General features: G+C 47.1%; 1 protein-coding gene across 1 annotated transcript; it reads left to right on the top strand.

Annotated features, from left to right (window-relative positions):
- The first annotated feature begins 2,811 nt into the window (after positions 1–2,811).
- LOC117517897 (chromosome-associated kinesin KIF4-like) lies at positions 2,812–18,546 on the top strand. The gene is made up of 4 exons (XM_034179035.1): positions 2,812–2,847; positions 17,883–17,986; positions 18,120–18,264; positions 18,490–18,546. Exons 1-4 carry the CDS (start codon positions 2,830–2,832, stop codon positions 18,544–18,546), a joined length of 324 nt encoding a protein of 107 aa, XP_034034926.1. The 5' UTR covers positions 2,812–2,829.
- The last annotated feature ends 165 nt before the right edge of the window (positions 18,547–18,711 follow it).

The raw sequence follows: 18,711 nt of genomic DNA, 5'->3' as shown, positions 1-18,711 counted from the left end.
ATGACGTACCAAAGTTCCCGCCGCTTTCAAACAACAGACGTCTCAACAGAGACGAAAAACAAAAAACACCACACCGCACATCTAGCGCTTGTAAGCGGCGTTTTCGTCCGCCATATTGGGAGGGGAAATGACACGATTTTGTGACCCACACCTGAGCAGACAGCAACAGGACAGTTTATCCAGTGCGGCAAATAAATAAATAAACAGATAAAATCCAAGCTGCATGTTCCATCAAAATGTTTATATGAGATGGGATTTAAGATAAGAAAAAAAATGATTTTTGGCCAATTATTGCTATTTAATTTTGATTTATTTACATTTATATATTTATATACAAATTAAAAAATACAATGAAAAGAAATGAGTAATATAATAAAAAATTTAATAACTAAAATATCTGCACATCAAATGGTTGTTATGAGTAATATAAAGTCATCATACGTTGCAAAAGGTAGGTGCATCCTATCCTTACTTGTGTGAAGCGTCTTGAGGCAGCTTTGTTGTGATTTGGTGCTATATAAACTAAATAAATTAAATAAGAATGTGCTAAACTTATTTCCGTCATATTCTGGAATAAAAAGAGTATCCATCAACCACTATGTTATTTGTATATTTTATAAAATTTGTAATTAGCAGCTAAATATATGTATTTTTACAATAAAATAAATTCCAAAATAAAGTGTAAAATATTATATTGTTTATAATTTAATCATAAAATAATACAAAAATTTAAATAAAATATGAAAATAGTATTAAATAATATTAAATGTTAAATAATGAAATAAATAAATATGTTTATAAAGTAATAAGGACTTAATAAAAAAAATAAAATCTGATTGAAAAAATTAACAATTTTATAACTTAATAGATTAATCATGAAACAATAAAAAATATTTTTACAATTATTGGTGGCTACTCATTTTGTTGAAATGTATGGTGGGAATAATAATAATAATAATGTTTGTTAATGCATTTTAAGATTAACATGTGGGTGATTCTTTAACTACGGGCACTATTGGCCTTGTAAATGTAATTTCCACCACACCATTGCCTTACAATATAAAGCGCCTTGGGGCAACTGTTTGTTGTGATTTGACGCTATATACATGTGCTCTGATGTCACTGTTTATCTCCATAGAAACTACCCAAACAATCTTTCATACGAACTGTTTAAAGGGACATTACAGTGTTGTGGTGGAAATTACGGCAATAGTGTAGGACAACTACATTTTGTTTAAAAAAAATAACAGTTGTATGACATTGAATACCCCAATTATGTTTTGATTATTTTACTGATACTTTATTCAGAGATATTTTAAAACAGAAAAAAACGTTTCTTTACCATTCATTTTTATCATTGAAGATCAAAAGTCTGGGTGTGGGACAAGCACAAAACGGCAATATTTGCATATAATGTTGCTGAAAAAAGGTGAAAAAGTCATCATAGACTACTAGAACAAATTTCTATAACCGATAACCATAAAAGTGTGAAATTTCCCCTTTTTTCTGTTTTTCATACAATATGATCAAAGGACATAAGTGCCCGTAGTCTAAGAATCACCCATATCAGCACTAACCCTCATTCATAATCATAATCACCGACTTCTCTTCAGTTACAGACACACTGACTGACAGAAATGACACCAGGTTAACACACACACACACACTTCTGATACTCTTGTGTAACGTCATTCATTCCCCTTGCAAGATGGCGGGCAGAGCCCAACGATGTCCGATCTAGTTTTCATTCATCTCTATGTTCATCCCGCTTCCATTTCTTCCTTGTAGTTTTATGGAGATAGGAAAACAACGAAATGGAGAACTACCGCCACCAATTGGTAAGCATAACATTTATAGATTGCCTTCTTCTTCGTGTCAAACCCGATGGTACTTCTCTTTGGTGATCCCTGCAGGCCAAAAATGAAAATCCGCGCGTGCACACAGTGCATGCTTATTGTGATGTTTACAACTTTTTTTCACTTTGAAGTTTGCCAATTCAGGCATTTGTTTTCTCAAAGGTTAAGGTCATTGTGTCAAAGGTCAGATGTTCTACCTGTTTGGTCTCTGACTCCTCTCAGCTACTTTGGATAATTTCCCCCAAACTTGACATATGGATGACCCTCAACCCCAGAATTAGCATTCAAAACATTTGTGTTAAAGGTCAGCATCATTGGGTCAAAGGTCATATTAGGATTTTCATTCTGATGTCCGCCAAAGTTGGCACACGTGTAGGTGGGTTCTGGAATTGCATCGGCAACATCAAATTTGCAAAAGGTCAATCAGTGGGGTCAAAGGGGTTTTTTGTCGGCATGGGTTGTTTTGCTGATTCTCCTAAAGTTTGACGTGACCTTCCAAAAATTATTTCAACAAAGGTCATAAAGGTCAAGCAGTTTGATTTTCACCCTAATGCGGAAAGCAAATCTGACAAACACACAGGTGAATTCCAGAACTGCCTTGGCAAGATCGGTAAGAGGGCAATCATTTGGGTGAAGGTCAAGTTTACAGGTACTTTTCATCTAATGTTGCTCTGATCACATTCACTCTGAAAGCATTTCATAATCTGCCTTCATTGTAAATGTTTTAGGTGCCTGTAGTACTAATTTAATGCACTTTGTGCACAAGTGAACAGTAACGGTTTCTGTCTGACATTTTTTTTCTGCAGGATGTCACAGGCTTCGCTGGCATAAACTTGCCAGAGGGCCTTGCAACCCATCATGCAATGTGTCAGGCCCAGTTCTCCAAGGAGCTTTTTGAACTGAACAAAGTGTTGCTTTTGAAGGAGGCCTTTATGGAAAAAAAAAAAAATGTGATAATAGTCAGCTGGAACCAATGCAGACAGAGCACCAAGTAAGAGGATTTCACATCTTTACATTGCAGTTAAATGAACCATAAACATTTTTACATCCTAATACAGCAGCCAGCAATGATTTTCTTTGTGAACAAGAAAGAAAATCTGAGTGGCTTTCTCCTTCCTTCAATCATGAAGAAACAGCACGACTCACTCACTGCATAGTTGTTGGCTTTGCAGAAATGCCTCAAAAAAAAAAAAAAAATTTTGTAGCTAAATTCCAAAATGGATGAAATTTATTCTTCCCCTTCTACTCAACACCCCATAATGGCAACATGAAAGTTTTGCAAATTTATTCAAACTAAAAAATTCAGGAGTCACATGTACATAAGTATTCGCAGCCTTTGATCAATACTTTGTTGATGCACCTTTGATGGCAGTTACAGCCCCAAGTCTTCTTGACTGTGATGCCACAAGCTTGCTGCACCTATCTTTTGGAAATTTGGTCCATTCCTCTTTGCAGCACCTCTCAAGCTCCATCAGGTTGGATGGAGAGGGTTGGTGCACAGCCATTTTCAGATCTCTCCAGAGATATTCAATCAGATTCAGGTCTGGGCTCTGGCTGGGCCACTCAAGGACATTCACAGAGTTGTCCTGAAGACACTTGATATCTTGGCTGTGTGCTTAGGGTCATTGTCCCGCTGAAAGATGAACCGTTGCCCCAGTCTGAGGTCAAGAGCACTCTGGGGCAGGTTTTCATCCAGGAAGTCTCTGTACATTGCTGCATTCATCTTTCCCTCAATCCCGAATAGTCTCCCAGTTCCTGCTGCTGAAAAACATCCTCATAGTATTGTTAAATGTGAAGTGCTGTAGACTTTTTCCACACAGAGAGCTGTTCAGCCGATAAAAAGGCTCCATCTGCCATCCCCTCTATTTGATACGGGAAGTTTTGTTCTAATCCTTAGTGTAGAGCTAGTGCAACATTTAGCATTGGGCTGGACAAATTTTTACAGTCGGGAGGAGGTGAACCCCTAAGTGCAGGACAGCCAAGGCGATGAGTGGTTTAAAGCACAGTTTTATTAGTGATAAAGAAATCAGACAAAATGTGGCAACAAAACGTGGAGTTGGGAGTTGTCTTCCAAATCCTGTTGAGGGCCACGGAGGAATGCTACTGCACTGCCGGTGGAAGCTCCAGAGGAATGCTCACCAGAACTGGGGCCTCTTTCCCTCTTCTGAAAGTGTGATATCAATAGAGGGCTCCTTCCTGTTAAAGGAGAGTGCACTGAAAAGTCTGTACATAAAAGAGTACAGACGGTTGCCCAGTTCCAGATCACTTTTTTAAAGTCCCGCTATACGGAGCCATAATGCTACTGAATGTCCTTTAATTATGTATTGTTGTATTGGGTATTTGGATGTTATTTAGCTGAAAAGGTCTGGGTAGAGTAGCGCTTCTACTTAAAGTGTGAAGCCACATTATGTGTGGTACAAACATTTGCCAGAAATGGATCATTATTAAATGAGAATTTACTTAGTTTTGAAAAGCGCCGTTATACGTTTTTACGAGCAAAAAAAAAAAAAAAAAAAAAAAAAAAAAAAAAGTGTGGAGGTGAGATTTCTCCCGAATTAAAAAGTAAAAGCCCCCACATTCATCCTCCTTCGTGATGTTGAGATGACCCCCAAAGAACACATGACTCAACTACTGACACGCGGCTGCTGCTTCAGTGATCCGCAACCAGCAAATTTTCGCTTCGGAGATAAATGCGCGCAACAATTAAACAGCAAGACATAACACACTGACATTTTCTACCCAAGTAAGTAAGTATTTTCCCCACTCTAGAACCAAAAACGCAGAATGGCTAACTCACCTTTGCTATGTTTTAGAGATCGTTACTTTAAAACTTACAGGAATGAGTCAGTGAGAAAAAGCGCGCACACCGCAGACACCGGGATGTTTTGATTCCTCTGTTGATCACAAGGATGGCTGGATCCGGTCAAGCTTGTGTTCGTTTGTAGACAAAACATCAGTCTTTCCATTGGCCCAAGTATTAGCTTATTCGTGCTGATTGCGAGAAACGGTGGCGCAAAAACTACAGCAGTGATCCAGAACTGGCAATGATCCAGAACTGGGCAAGTGACTGTACCAGAGAGAATAAGCAGAGCCAAGGAATGCCTTTGCTGCTTGGAGTGTATTTCCAAAATGAATCACCAAAGTCAAGAGTATTTCTGGTATACAAAATAGTGTTCAAACAGATATCTGTCTTCTCATTCAAAACCAGATTCCAACAAAAATCTTTCTTGTTATTCAAACAGGATTTCAACAAAAGTCTCTTGTTAAAGAGTGAATAAAGCTCAAAAGTGCAAAACCAAGTTTTACTCACACTCCAAACATGATCCCAGGAGACAGGAAGCACTCAGGCTGCAAAGTGCAAACCTTGCGTTCATACACAGAAAACCAAACAGAGACAATGAACCTGCACTGAAGAAAAGCCAGAGTCACTTTAAGTAGCATGTCTCATCAGATACAGGTGCAGATCAACCAAGGTGTAAATGATAATGCCTAATTATGTGCAGGGACAAAAATGAGCACTAGATGGAGGTAATGCAAAGACAGATTAAGAACTGTGAGGACATACAGTAAAGGATCACCAGAGGGAGGCAGAGAGTGCAAAATACTGAAAGGTGATAAAGGGCCAATGCAGAGAATACTTAACCAGAAAAAGGGTGAAACAGACAAGGGGTGAAATCAGCAAGAAGCGACAGTGAGAAGGAAATGACAGAAAGTACTGAGACAGACAGAAAATAGAGCAATGAGAAAGAGGACATAACTTAGGCAAAAGCTGGGATAAAGTGTGAAAAATAGGAACAGAGTGTGGAAGACAAAGCCAACCAAGACCCTAATTGGACAGGCCCACAACAGTACCCCCACCAAATGGCTGGCCCCCGACAGCCCAAAAACAATCCACCCCACAAGAAAGACAGAGATCAACACAGAAAAAGCTGGGGACATGGGACAAACATGGGGAGACCACCCCAGAACCCCAAAAAACCACCCCTGACCCATCAAAAGAAACACCAGGCGGGAGGAAATGCCCAAAAAGCTGGGGGGGGGGGGGGGGGGGGGGGAGCGGGCAACCCAGCAATATCTTGAGGCAGGAAAGGCCCATCAAACAAATGTGACTATGGCTGAAAAGCAGGAAACAGTGGTCTGGCCTGTTGCCCAGGCAGAAAAGGCCCACCTAACAGGGGTGACCTAGACTGAAAACAAAGGGCTAGATTGCTGTCCAGGCAGGATAGGCCCACCTAACAGGGGCAGCCCGGGCTGAAAACCAGAAACAGATGAGACAAAATGACGCCCTGGTAGAAGAGGCCCTCCAAACAGAGGAAACCCAGCCTGAACCCCAGGGAGCACACCAATTTTAACATGTCTGGGCTGGAAAGGCCCACTGAACGAGGCCGTACTGGTGTGAAAACCAGTAGACAAACCAAATGAGTCATGCCCCAGCTGGAAAGACTGGAGTGTACTGGTTTGAAAACCAGTAATGGTAAGGAGACCATTGGATGGCGACGGAAACATAGGACTGGTCTGGGAACCAGGAGATAAAAACCCAGAACTAGTCTGGGAACCAGGAGATAGGGACATAGGACCGGTCTGGAAACATAGGACTGGTCTGAGAACCAGGAGATTGCCCCTCTACTCAGCTCTCTCTTCACCACGATGGTCCGATACAGTGACCGCATCACTGCAGACACTGCACCGATCCATCTGTCGATCTCACGCCCCATCCGTCCCTCTCTCGAGAACAAGACCCTGAGATACTTAAACTCCTCCACTTGAGGCAAGGACAGTCCACCATCCTGAAGAGGGCAAGGCACCTTTTTCCGGTTGAGAACCATGGCCTCGGATTTGGAGGTGCTGATTTTCATCCCGAACGCTTTACACTTGGCTGCAAACTGCCGAGGTAGCATTGGTGCACGCTGAAGGTCCTGATTTGACGAAGCCAACATGACCACATCGTCCGCAAACAGCAGAGATGAGATTCTGTGGTTCCCAAACCAGACCCCCTCTACACCCTGGCTGTGCCTAGAAATTTTGTCCATAAAGGTAATGAACAGAACCATCTTGGTGACTTCGGCCTGGGTGATGGATGAGTCCGCCTCTGAGTCGATCATCGACCTCCAGCTCAGGGTGTCCTGGTGCCACGTGCACTTATGGACACCCTTGTGCTCGAACATGGTGTTCGTGATGGACAAACTGTGACTAGCACAGAATTCCAACAACTGAACACCACTTTGGTTAAGATCGGGGAGGCTGTGCTTCCCAATCACCCCCCTCCAGGTCTCACTGTCGCGGCCCACGTGGGCGTTGAAATCCCCCAGGAGAACAATGGAGTCCCCAGTTGGAGCATCTAGTAACCCTCCCAGGGACTCCAAGAAGGTCGGGTACTCTGCACTGCCGCTCGGCCCGTAGGCCGAGACAACAGTGAGAGACCTGTCCCCAACCCAAAGGCATAGGGACGCGACCCTCTCCAGGGCTGGATCCAGAGTGAAAATCTGACAGATGCATTTTTGCCCAATGATAAAATAAAAATTGTACGCGTCTTGTTATTCAATAATCTTCATTCTTTTATTCGTGTGCAACATACACGGTCGCACTTCTTTTAATATATTTATTATTCTTCATGTACCATAGTGAACACTTCTTATTTGTATAAATATGATGTCCTAAAAAAAACAACACTATAACAAAAATTGACTGTAAACAGGATCAAATTTATTGCCAAAATCTTTCAATTATACCTGAATCTATATATGATTTTTTTTTCAGTTGATGAAATCAATAAAAATATGACTGCATATATTCTTAATAATAATATATTGAGATACAGACAGTTCACAGAAGACATTTTCCATTGATACCAATCAAAATTAGAAACAGTCCAGCAGGTAACAATATTCATCATGTCCATGACTAAATACACTCAACAAAAATATAAATGCAACACTTTTGGTTTTGCTCCCATTTTGTATGAGATGAACTCAAAGATCTAAAACTTTTTCCACATACACAATATCACCATTTCCCTCAAATATTGTTCACAAACCAGTCTAAATCTGTGATAGTGAGCACTTCTCCTTTGCTGAGATAATCCATCCCACCTCACAGGTGTGCCATACCAAGATGCTGATTAGACACCATGATTAGTGCACAGGTGTGCCTTAGACTGTCCACAATAAAAGGCCACTCTGAAAGGTGCAGTTTTATCACACAGCACAATGCCACAGATGTCGCAAGATTTGAGGGAGCGTGCAATTGACATGCTGACAGCAGGAATGTCAACCAGAGCTGTTGCTTGTGTATTGAATGTTCATTTCTCTACCATAAGCCGTCTCCAAAGGCATTTCAGAGAATTTGGCAGTACATCCAACCAGCCTCACAATCGCAGACCACGTGTAACCGCACCAGCCCAGGACCTCCACATCCAGCATGTTCACCTCCAAGATCATCTGAGACCAGCCACTCGGACAGCTGCTGAAACAATCGGTTTGCATAACCAAAGAATTTCTGCACAAACTGTCAGAAACCGTCTCAGGGAAGTTCATCTGCATGCTCGTCGTCCTCATCAGGGTCTCGACCTGACTCCAGTTCGTCGTCGTAACCGACTTGAGTGGGCAAATGCTCACATTCGTTGGCGTTTGGCACGTTGGAGAGGTGTTCTCTTCACGGATGAATCCCAGTTCACACTGTTCAGGGCAGATGGCAGACAGCGTGTGTGGCGTCGTGTGGGTGAGCGGTTTTCTGATGTCAATGTTGTGGATCGAGTGGCCCATGGTGGCGGTGGGGTTATGGTATGGGCAGGCGTCTGTTATGGACGAAGAACACAGATGCATTTTATTGATGGCATTTTGAATGCACAGAGATACCGTGACGAGATCCTGAGGCCCATTGTTGTGCCATACATCCAAGAACATCACCTCATGTTGCAGCAGGATAATGCACGGCCCAATGTTGCAAGGATCTGTACACAATTCTTGGAAGCTGAAAATGTCGCAGTTCTTGCATGGCCGGCATACTCACCGGACATGTCACCCATTGAGCATGTTTGGGATGCTCTGGACCGGCGTATACGACAGCGTGTACCAGTTCCTGCCAATATCCAGCAACTTCGCACAGCCATTGAAGAGGAGTGGACCAACATTCCACAGGCCACAATTGACAACCTGATCAACTCTATGCGAAGGAGATGTGTTGCACTGCATGAGGCAAATGGTGGTCACACCAGATACTGACTGGTATCCCCCCCAATAAAACAAAACTGCACCTTTCAGAGTGGCCTTTTATTGTGGGCAGTCTAAGGCACACCTGTGCACTAATCATGGTGACTAATCAGCATCTTGATATGGCACACCTGTGAGGTGGGATGGATTATCTCAGCAAAGGAGAAGTGCTCACTGTCACAGATTTAGACTGGTTTGTGAACAATATTTGAGGGAAATGGTGATATTGTGTATGTGGAAAAAGTTTTCGATCTTTGAGTTCATCTCATACAAAGTGGGAGCAAAACCAAAAGTGTTGCGTTTATATTTTTGTTGAGTGTATGTACAATTGTGATGTATTTGTTTTCGTATATTTAGATTTTGTTGTGATTTGGCACTTTATAAGCCGATTAAATTTAAACTGAATTGAAAATGAACATTTTATTGAGTCTTAAAGTAAATAAATATGAAATTGGTCACTGGATCCTTAAACTTTGGACATAATAAACTCTACATGGTGGATCCTTGATCTCTGGACATAAATAGGAATAAACAAAATCTATAGTTTTTGTCAAAAGCATTTCCTTTCAGACATTATTGGCATGAATGTCTTTCCATTGTATCTGAGCTGAGCTCTTACAGCTGCTGTGCTTCAGATCAGGATGTAATTTGTAAAGAAATACAGCACGTTTAATTTTGGGAGGAAAAAAATTTTAGTCGATTGTAGTTTCTTGTCTGTATTACAATGTTTGTGAGAGGTGTCATTTTATTTAAAGCGGCAATTCGTTTTGAAGTTAGTAATTCCGACCGGACTGTTGTGAAAGTGTAGGTACACGGACCCACAACAGGGGGCGCAATGAACGGACAATGGAGAAAGGTGAATAACAAGTTTTACTGTTGTGAAAAGAGCACAACCAATACAACAATTAATAATTTGGAGTTTGAAGCCGAAATCTGCTGGTGTCGTGTGGGCAGGCTCGAAGGTAGGAGGCGTCCGTCCTAGTCGAACCGGAACCACCCAGATTTCCTCTGCCACCGAACCCCAGAAGTACTGGAACCGCCAAGTCCCGAATTCCCAGGTGGCCACTGCCTCCGCTCGTCGGATCCGGTACTGCTGGCGGGAAAGAGCACAAACACACAGGTATGGATGCGACAGCACCCAGTAGACGGAGAGGGGAGAAGCCGCCTCCACCTCTTGTTACAATGAAGCAGGAAAGGTGAGTACTTATCCAAGCAAGTAGCTTTCTGTAGTCAGCTGTCCTGAAAAGGTTTACCAAGGTTTATCAGAGTCTTCAATATGAGCTTGCAGAGAAGGTTACCTTAATCTCAAGGCGATATCTCGGCACTGAGGTGGAGACGCTGTCCTGCTGATATACCTCCGTCCTGAGTGCAGTCAGCTGTGTCCAGTAATGGGTGACAGCTGTCACCCTGGCAGCCCTCGTCGGCGGCAGCGCCCTCTGGTGCCTGGAGCCCGCACTCCAGGCAGGGCGCCCTCTGGTGGTGGTGGGCCAGCAGTACCTCCTCTTCAGCGGCCCACACAACAGGACCCCCCCCTCAACGGGCGCCTCCTGGCGCACGACTGGGCTTGTCCGGATGGCGACGGTAGAAGTCGGCCAGGAGGGCCGGGTCCAGGATGAAGCTCCTCTTCACCCAGGAGCGTTCTTCGGGGCCGTACCCCTCCCAGTCCACCAGGTACTGAAGACCCCGACCCATTCGACGGACATCGAGGAGCCGACGCACGGTCCAAGCCGGTTCCCCGTCGATGATCCGGGCAGGAGGTGGTGCCGGACCCGGGGTGCAGAGGGGTGAGGTGTGATGGGGCTTTATCCGGGAGACGTGGAATACTGGGTGAATCCGCAGCGAGGCCGGCAACTGAAGCCTCACTGCGGCGGGATTGATGATTTTGAGGACCTTGAAGGGGCCGATGTATCGATCTTGGAGCTTGGGGGAGTCCACTTGAAGGGGAATGTCCTTGGTGGACAACCATACCTCCTGCCCAGGACGATACGTGGGAGCCGGGGCCCGCCGCCGGTCTGCATGTGTCTTCGCTCTCGTCCGGGCCTTCAACAAGGCAGAGCGGGCGGCACGCCACACCCGACGGCACCTCCGTAGGTGGGCCTGGACCGAGGGCACACCGACCTCTCCCTCGACCACCGGAAACAAGGGGGGCTGATACCCCAAGCACACCTCAAACGGGGAGAGGCCGGTGGCTGATGACACTTGGCTGTTGTGAGCGTACTCGATCCAGGCCAGGTGGGTACTCCAGGCCGTCGGGTGCGCGGCTGTCACACAGCGTAGTGTCTGCTCCAAGTCCTGGTTCGCCCGCTCTGCTTGCCCGTTGGTCTGGGGATGATACCCAGACGAGAGGCTGACCGTGGCCCCCAGTTCCCGGCAGAAGCTCCTCCAGACGTGTGAGGTGAACTGGGGACCGCGATCGGAGACGATGTCTGATGGTATACCATGCAGACGGACGACGTGGTGGACCAGGAGGTCCGCTGTCTCCTGGGCCGTTGGAAGCTTCGGGAGGGCCACGAAGTGGGCCGCCTTGGAGAAACGGTCCACTATCGTGAAGACGACGGAGTTTCCCTGGGACGGCGGGAGACCCGTGACGAAGTCCAGGCCGATGTGGGACCAGGGGCGATGAGGCACGGGCAGTGGCTGTAGCTGCCCTGAGGTCTTCTGGTGGTTGGCCTTGCCCCTGGCGCAGGTGGTACAGGCCTGGATGTAATCCCGGACATCGGCCTCCAGGGATGCCCACCAGAAGCGTTGCCGGACGACTGTCACGGTCCTTCGCACCCCCGGGTGACAGGAGAGCTTAGAACCGTGACAGAAGTCTAGGACTGCGGCCCTGGCCTCTGGTGGGACGTATAGTTTGTTCTTTGGTCCGTTTCCGGGGTCCGGGACACGGGTCAGGGCCTCCCGGACGGTCTTCTCCACGTCCCAGGTGAGGGCGGCCACGATAGCGGACTCCGGGATGATGGGATCCGGGGGATCCGACGGTTCCGTTTTGACCTCATCTTCGTGCACCCGGGACAATGCATCCGATCTCTGGTTCTTGGTCCCGGGGCGGTAGGTAATCCGGAAGTCAAAACGGCCAAAGAACAGTGACCAGCGGGCTTGCCTGGGGTTCAGACGCTTAGCGGTCCTGATGTACTCCAGGTTCCGATGGTCAGTGAAAACCGTGAATGGCACGGCTGTTCCCTCCAACAGATGTCTCCACTCTTCGAGGGCCTCTTTCACAGCGAGGAGTTCCCGATTGCCGACGTCATAGTTCTGTTCAGCGGGGGTCAACCTGCGGGAAAAATAGGCACACGGGTGAAGGACCTTATCGGTCTTCCCGCTCTGGGAGAGCACCGCTCCTATCCCTGAGTCCGAGGCATCCACTTCAACCACTAACTGGCGGCTAGGATCGGGCTGCACCAGAACTGGTGCAGACGAGAAGCGCCGTTTCAACTCCTTGAACGCGGCCTCGCACCGGTCCGACCAGGTGAAGGGAACTTTTGGAGAGGTCAGGGCTGTCAGGGGGCTAACTACCTGACTGTAGCCCTTGATGAACCTCCTGTAGAAATTAGCAAAGCCGAGGAACTGTTGCAGCTTCCTACGGCTTGTGGGTTGGGGCCAGTCTCTCACCGCCGCAACCTTGGCCGGGTCCGGGGCGACGGAGTTAGAGGAGATGATAAACCCCAGGAAGGACAAAGAAGTGCGGTGGAACTCACACTTCTCGCCCTTCACAAACAGACGGTTCTCCAACAACCGCTGTAGGACCTGACGTACATGCTTGACATGGGTCTCAGGATCCGGAGAAAAGATGAGTATATCGTCTAGATATACGAAGACGAACCGGTGCAGGAAGTCCCGCAAGACATCGTTTACCAACGCTTGGAAGGTCGCGGGAGCATTAGTGAGACCGAACGGCATGACCAGGTACTCAAAATGACCTAAGGGGGTGTTAAATGCCGTCTTCCATTCGTCTCCCTTCCGAATCCGAACCAAATGGTACGCGTTCCTAAGATCCAGCTTGGTGAAGATTCTGGCTCCATGCAAGGGGGTGAACACTGAATCCAACAAGGGCAACGGGTATCGGTTGCGAACCGTGATCTCATTCAACCCCCTGTAATCAATGCATGGACGAAGTCCGCCATCTTTTTTACCCACAAAAAAGAAACCAGCGCCCATCGGTGAGGTGGAATTCCGGATCAACCCGGCGGCTAATGAGTCCCGGATGTAGGTCTCCATTGATTCGCGTTCCGGCCGTGAGAGGTTGTACAGCCTACTGGACGGGAACTCACTGCCTGGAACCAAATCAATGGCACAATCGTACGGACGGTGGGGAGGAAGCGTGAGAGCCAGATCCTTGCTGAACACGTCCGCAAGGTCATGGTACTCCGCTGGCACCGCCTTCAGATTGGGCGGGACTCGGACCTCCTCCTTAGCTTGGGAGCCGGGAGGAACCGAGGAACCGAGACACTCCCGATGGCAGGTTTCGCTCCACTGAACCACCACCCCGGACGGCCAATCAATCCGGGGATTGTGCTTAAGCATCCATGGAAATCCTAAAACCACACGGGAGGTGGCCTGAGTCACGAAGAACTCGATCACCTCCCGGTGGTTGCCTGACACCACCAGAGTTACTGGAGGTGTCTTGTGTGTGATTGGTGGGAGTAGGGAGCCATCTAGTGCTCGAACCTGCACAGGCGAGGTAAGAGCCACCAGAGGGAACCCTATCTCCCTGGCCCATCTACTGTCTAGCAGATTCCCCTCAGAGCCCGTGTCCACCAGTGCTGGGGCCTTCAGGGTTGAATCCTCAAACAGGATCGTGACTGGGAGTCGTGTAGCAATGTGGGTATGTCCCACGTGAATGTTTTGGCCCACCCCTGGCCCAGTCTCTAAGGGCGGGCGTTTGGCGTTTGACCGCTCGGGGCAGTCTCTCACATGGTGCTCTATTGAACCACAAACAAGACACGCTCCGTGGGTCCATCTCCTTTGTGCATCTGGTGCCCTAAATGCTGCCCTACTCGTGTCCCTAGCTTCGTCAGTAGGGGGAGCTGTGACCCCACGGAGCGCAGGAACAGAGGAGCGTGGGGAGGGCGGAGCTCGATCGGACCCGGAAGGGAGAGGGACGACGCGTGCCTGGCCACGCCCTTCGCCTCGTTCCCGACGGCGTTCTTCTAACCGGTTGTCGAGTCGTATAACTAGATCGATGAGCCCATCTAAATCCCGCGGTTCGTCCTTAGCCACCAGGTGCTCTTTTAGGACCAGAGACAGTCCGTTTACAAAGGCAGCGCGGAGGGCAGTGCTATTCCAGCCGGATCTCGCCGCCGCGATGCGGAAGGCGACTGCATAGGCAGCTGCGCTCCGACGCCCCTGTCGTATGGACAGTAGTGCGGTTGAAGCGGACTCGCCTCTGTTGGGATGATCAAACACCGTTCTGAGCTCCCGTACAAACCCATCGTATGAATGAAGGAGCCGTGAGTTCTGCTCCCAGAGCGCTGTAGCCCAAGCGCGTGCCTCCCCGCGAAGCAGGTTTATGACATAAGCTACTTTGCTAGCGTCAGTCGCGTACATCACGGGACGCTGTGCGAAGACGAGCGAACATTGCATCAAAAAATCCGCGCACGTCTCCACACAGCCTCCGTACGGTTCTGGAGGGCTTATGTAAGCTTCTGGGGACGGAGGAAGGGACCGTTGAACGACCAGTGGAACGTCACTCTCACACGCAGGGTCCTCGGGAGGGAGAGCCGCAGCGGCGCCCGGAGGGCGCGCTTCCACTTGTGCGGCGAGAGCCTCCACCCTGCGGTTTAGGAGAACGTGCTGCTCGGTCATTAAATCGATCCGAGTGGTGAAAGCGGTGAGGATCCGCTGCAACTCACCGACTACCCCTCCCGAAGCCGCCGATGCGCCCTGTTCTTCCATTGGCCGTTCAACAGCCGGTTGACGCCCCTCGGGATCCATGACGCTGGCCGAGATATCCTGTTGTGAAAGTGTAGGTACACGGACCCACAACAGGGGGCGCAATGAACGGACAATGGAGAAAGGTGAATAACAAGTTTTACTGTTGTGAAAAGAGCACAACCAATACAACAATTAATAATTTGGAGTTTGAAGCCGAAATCTGCTGGTGTCGTGTGGGCAGGCTCGAAGGTAGGAGGTGTCCGTCCTAGTCGAACCGGAACCACCCAGATTTCCTCTGCCACCGAACCCCAGAAGTACTGGAACCGCCAAGTCCCGAATTCCCAGGTGGCCACTGCCTCCGCTCGTCGGATCCGGTACTGCTGGCGGGAAAGAGCACAAACACACAGGTATGGATGCGACAGCACCCAGTAGACGGAGAGGGGAGAAGCCGCCTCCACCTCTTGTTACAATGAAGCAGGAAAGGTGAGTACTTATCCAAGCAAGTAGCTTTCTGTAGTCAGCTGTCCTGAAAAGGTTTACCAAGGTTTATCAGAGTCTTCAATATGAGCTTGCAGAGAAGGTTACCTTAATCTCAAGGCGATATCTCGGCACTGAGGTGGAGACGCTGTCCTGCTGATATACCTCCGTCCTGAGTGCAGTCAGCTGTGTCCAGTAATGGGTGACAGCTGTCACCCTGGCAGCCCTCGTCGGCGGCAGCGCCCTCTGGTGCCTGGAGCCCGCACTCCAGGCAGGGCGCCCTCTGGTGGTGGTGGGCCAGCAGTACCTCCTCTTCAGCGGCCCACACAACACGGACTCTGTCTCGGCCTTTGGAGCAAGGGAACAGAGGACAATTCTCATTTCTTGACTGCAACAAGACGAGTCCCAGTTAGTGACTTTAATCCACACAAAAGTGACTCATGATATTTTAATGGCTGTGAGAGGGGTTAAGAAGCAGCCTTACTACTTCTGAGGAGCAGCGAATCAAAGAGCCACGAGCCATTGAATCGAAGCACTGCTTTAATGGTTCATGGCTTCAAAGTGGAGTTGCGCTGCAGAAACGGTTGATTACAGAGCCGCTGCAGACCAAACCCTGAATATCCCACTTTATTTGTACGGCCGTATGACTCTGAAACTCGGAAAAATCTGTATAATTTACGGACTATAGGTTGACATGAAAACCACCAAAAAGCTGTGTTCACCGCGGGGACACGTTCGGCACTATTCGGGATTATTTAAGATTTTTTTTTTTTAACCGATGATGAACGATGCGTAAAAAAATTTGACCGATGCAAATGCATCAGTCCAAACCAGTCTGGATCCGGGCCTGCCTCTCGTTCACCGGAGTGAACTCCAACACATGGTGACTGAACTGGGGAGCAATAAGCAATGCTACCCCAGCTCTCCGCCTCTCCCTGTGGGCAACGCCAGAAAAGTGGCGCGTCCAGCCCCTCTCCAGGAGTTGGGTACCAGAGCCCAAGCTGTGCGTAGAGGTGAGCCCGACTATCTCTAGTCGGTATCTCTCAACCTCCTGCACAAGCTCAGGCTCCTCCTCACCCCAGCGACGTGATATTCCACATCCCAACAGCCAGGGGCTGTGAGCATGGACCGGGCCGCCGGGCAACCCGCACTCAACTGCCACCCAATCCTCTCTGCACCCGACCCCCATGGCCCCCTCTGCAGGTGGTGAACCTACAGGAAGGCGGGCCCATGTCGCTTTTTCAGGCTGAGCCCGGCCGGGCCCCTTGGGCTAAGGTCCGACCACCAGGCACTCGTGCACGTTCCCCAACCCCAGGCCTGGCTCCAGGGTGGGGCACCAGCTCCGCCATACCGGGTGACATCTGAGTCCTTGATTTTGTACTGGTCATGGGAGCTTCTGAAGCTCCCATGACCAGTACCTCAAGTATAATTTTTATCCATGTGTAACAATACTACACATTCATTACAGTAATACTTAAACACTCATATGCAATATTACAAAACCTTTCTTGCTTGTATATAATGTTTTTTTGTATATCATTATTGTGCACAGAACTTTACTTCTGTAATTTGCCATTTATATATTTTTACCTTGTTTTTGCATACTTGCACTGTCTTTTGACTGTTCCTGTGGGGCTGTAACACTGTAGATTTCCCCATTGTTGAACTGTTAAAGAATTATCTTTTAACTTGAAACACAGGCGGTCATGGTATATATTGAAATATGTTCTTGTCATCAACATAAAAAAGAAAACGCCTTTAATCCAAGCTTAATGTATGTATTCACTTTAATTAAACGTTTTTGTCTCAGTTCCACTAAGTACAGAATTGTAATAGCAAAACTGGAACACTTACAGTAACAGTGACTGAACAATTGTTGCATTTGTTAAATATACATTTTTTTTAAAGATGGCCCTTTAGTACAACGTGGGGGTCGGAGCCTCCTGTAAACAGGAGTTAAACGCACATTGATGAGGAATGAGAGGAACTCATTTATTTGGTGACTGTTTTTTTTAGATTGTCTTATAATTAATATATTATGTTTATATGTCTGGCTTGTATTTTTTTTTACTCTTTTATGTTTTTAGTTTTTATTGTGCCTTTTTTTTATTTTAATTCATTTTGTTCTGTTGTGAATTTGTGTTGTCTGAAGTGCTTTGAGGCGACTGTCAAAAACTATAAAACACCTTGATCTGACAGTTTTTCAAACAGCCTCGTGGTTCTCACTTTTGATGTGAGTCGATGACGTCATCAACTATCACGCTGGTGTAATCCTAATCCATGGCTGGTGTAATCCTAATCCCTTATGTTGGACATGTTTTTTTATGTAGTCTGCTGTTTATACTGCCCACATTGAATCTTAAATTAAAAAAACTTTTTGAATCACAGTTAAGTATTTTTTGCTTTTACTGTTTTGATATGTTAACTTATCTAACGGGTCATAACTCGTATTTTGCCTTTTGACCCACAGAAAAACATTCAGTCTCTTCAGACTGCCGTGGACTCCCTGCTGAAGGAGAAAGAGGAGCTCGTTCTGGCACTTCAGTCTGCAAAAAAAGACAACAATCAGGCAAAGTATGAATACTGCTGGAGTTTAGAGTGGTGGATTTATTTGGGTCTGCAGCAACAAAAGTAGTTTTATCTCTGAAATTTTTAAAATAAACTGAGATTTCACGTTTCACACCACATATGCTGGTCTTTTGTCCAGGGTGAGTGAACAGCGCAGGAAGAGGCTGCTGGAGCTTGAGGGCCAACTTGTCGAAATGAAGAAGAAGCTGTCGGAACAGTCCAGACTTCTGAAACTCAGAGAGTCCTCTGTGCAAAACATGAACAAGCTGACGCAGGAGATTCAGGTGACCGCTGATTTTCTCTCCGTGTTCTGTTAACGGTGGGAATCTTCTCTGTCCATCTTTCAATGATACATTCTATTTCTCTTTTACATTGACGGAGGTTGACCTGTCTGTTGTTTAAGACCTTTAATCACACAAGATTTGTTACCACCAATATATAATACATGCAGTGTGACAGAGTAGGACACTCTGAAGGGTTATTGCTGATCTGATAGCTTCCTTTGACAGAGCTCCGGTCAGAGAGAAGGGCACGAAGAGAATAAGAGCGGCAGAGACGTCAACTAGAGGAGAAAGCAGAGAAGGCATACAAGCATAAAGAGGGTATAACTACTAGATACCAAGTGCTGCAACAGTGACTGAAAGAGAAAGAGATGGACTTGGCTCAAGCAGCTCTTATCACATCTTACCTTAAAGAAAGGGGAATAAAGAGTCCTCCATCTTCCAGACCCC

The sequence above is a fragment of the Thalassophryne amazonica genome, chromosome 9, assembly GCF_902500255.1.
Source record: "Thalassophryne amazonica chromosome 9, fThaAma1.1, whole genome shotgun sequence".
NCBI classification, from domain to species: Eukaryota; Metazoa; Chordata; class Actinopteri; order Batrachoidiformes; family Batrachoididae; genus Thalassophryne; species Thalassophryne amazonica.
This window is presented reverse-complemented; position numbering and strand designations above follow the sequence as displayed.

What these genes read in the sequence shown, in the direction of transcription:
- LOC117517897 (XM_034179035.1), top strand. An exon ending in AAAGACAACAATCAGGCAAA is followed by an intron (nt 17,987 to 18,119) that starts GTATGAATACTG and finishes TCTTTTGTCCAG; the next exon opens with GGTGAGTGAACAGCGCAGGA. An exon ending in AGCTGACGCAGGAGATTCAG is followed by an intron (nt 18,265 to 18,489) that starts GTGACCGCTGAT and finishes TTCCTTTGACAG; the next exon opens with AGCTCCGGTCAGAGAGAAGG.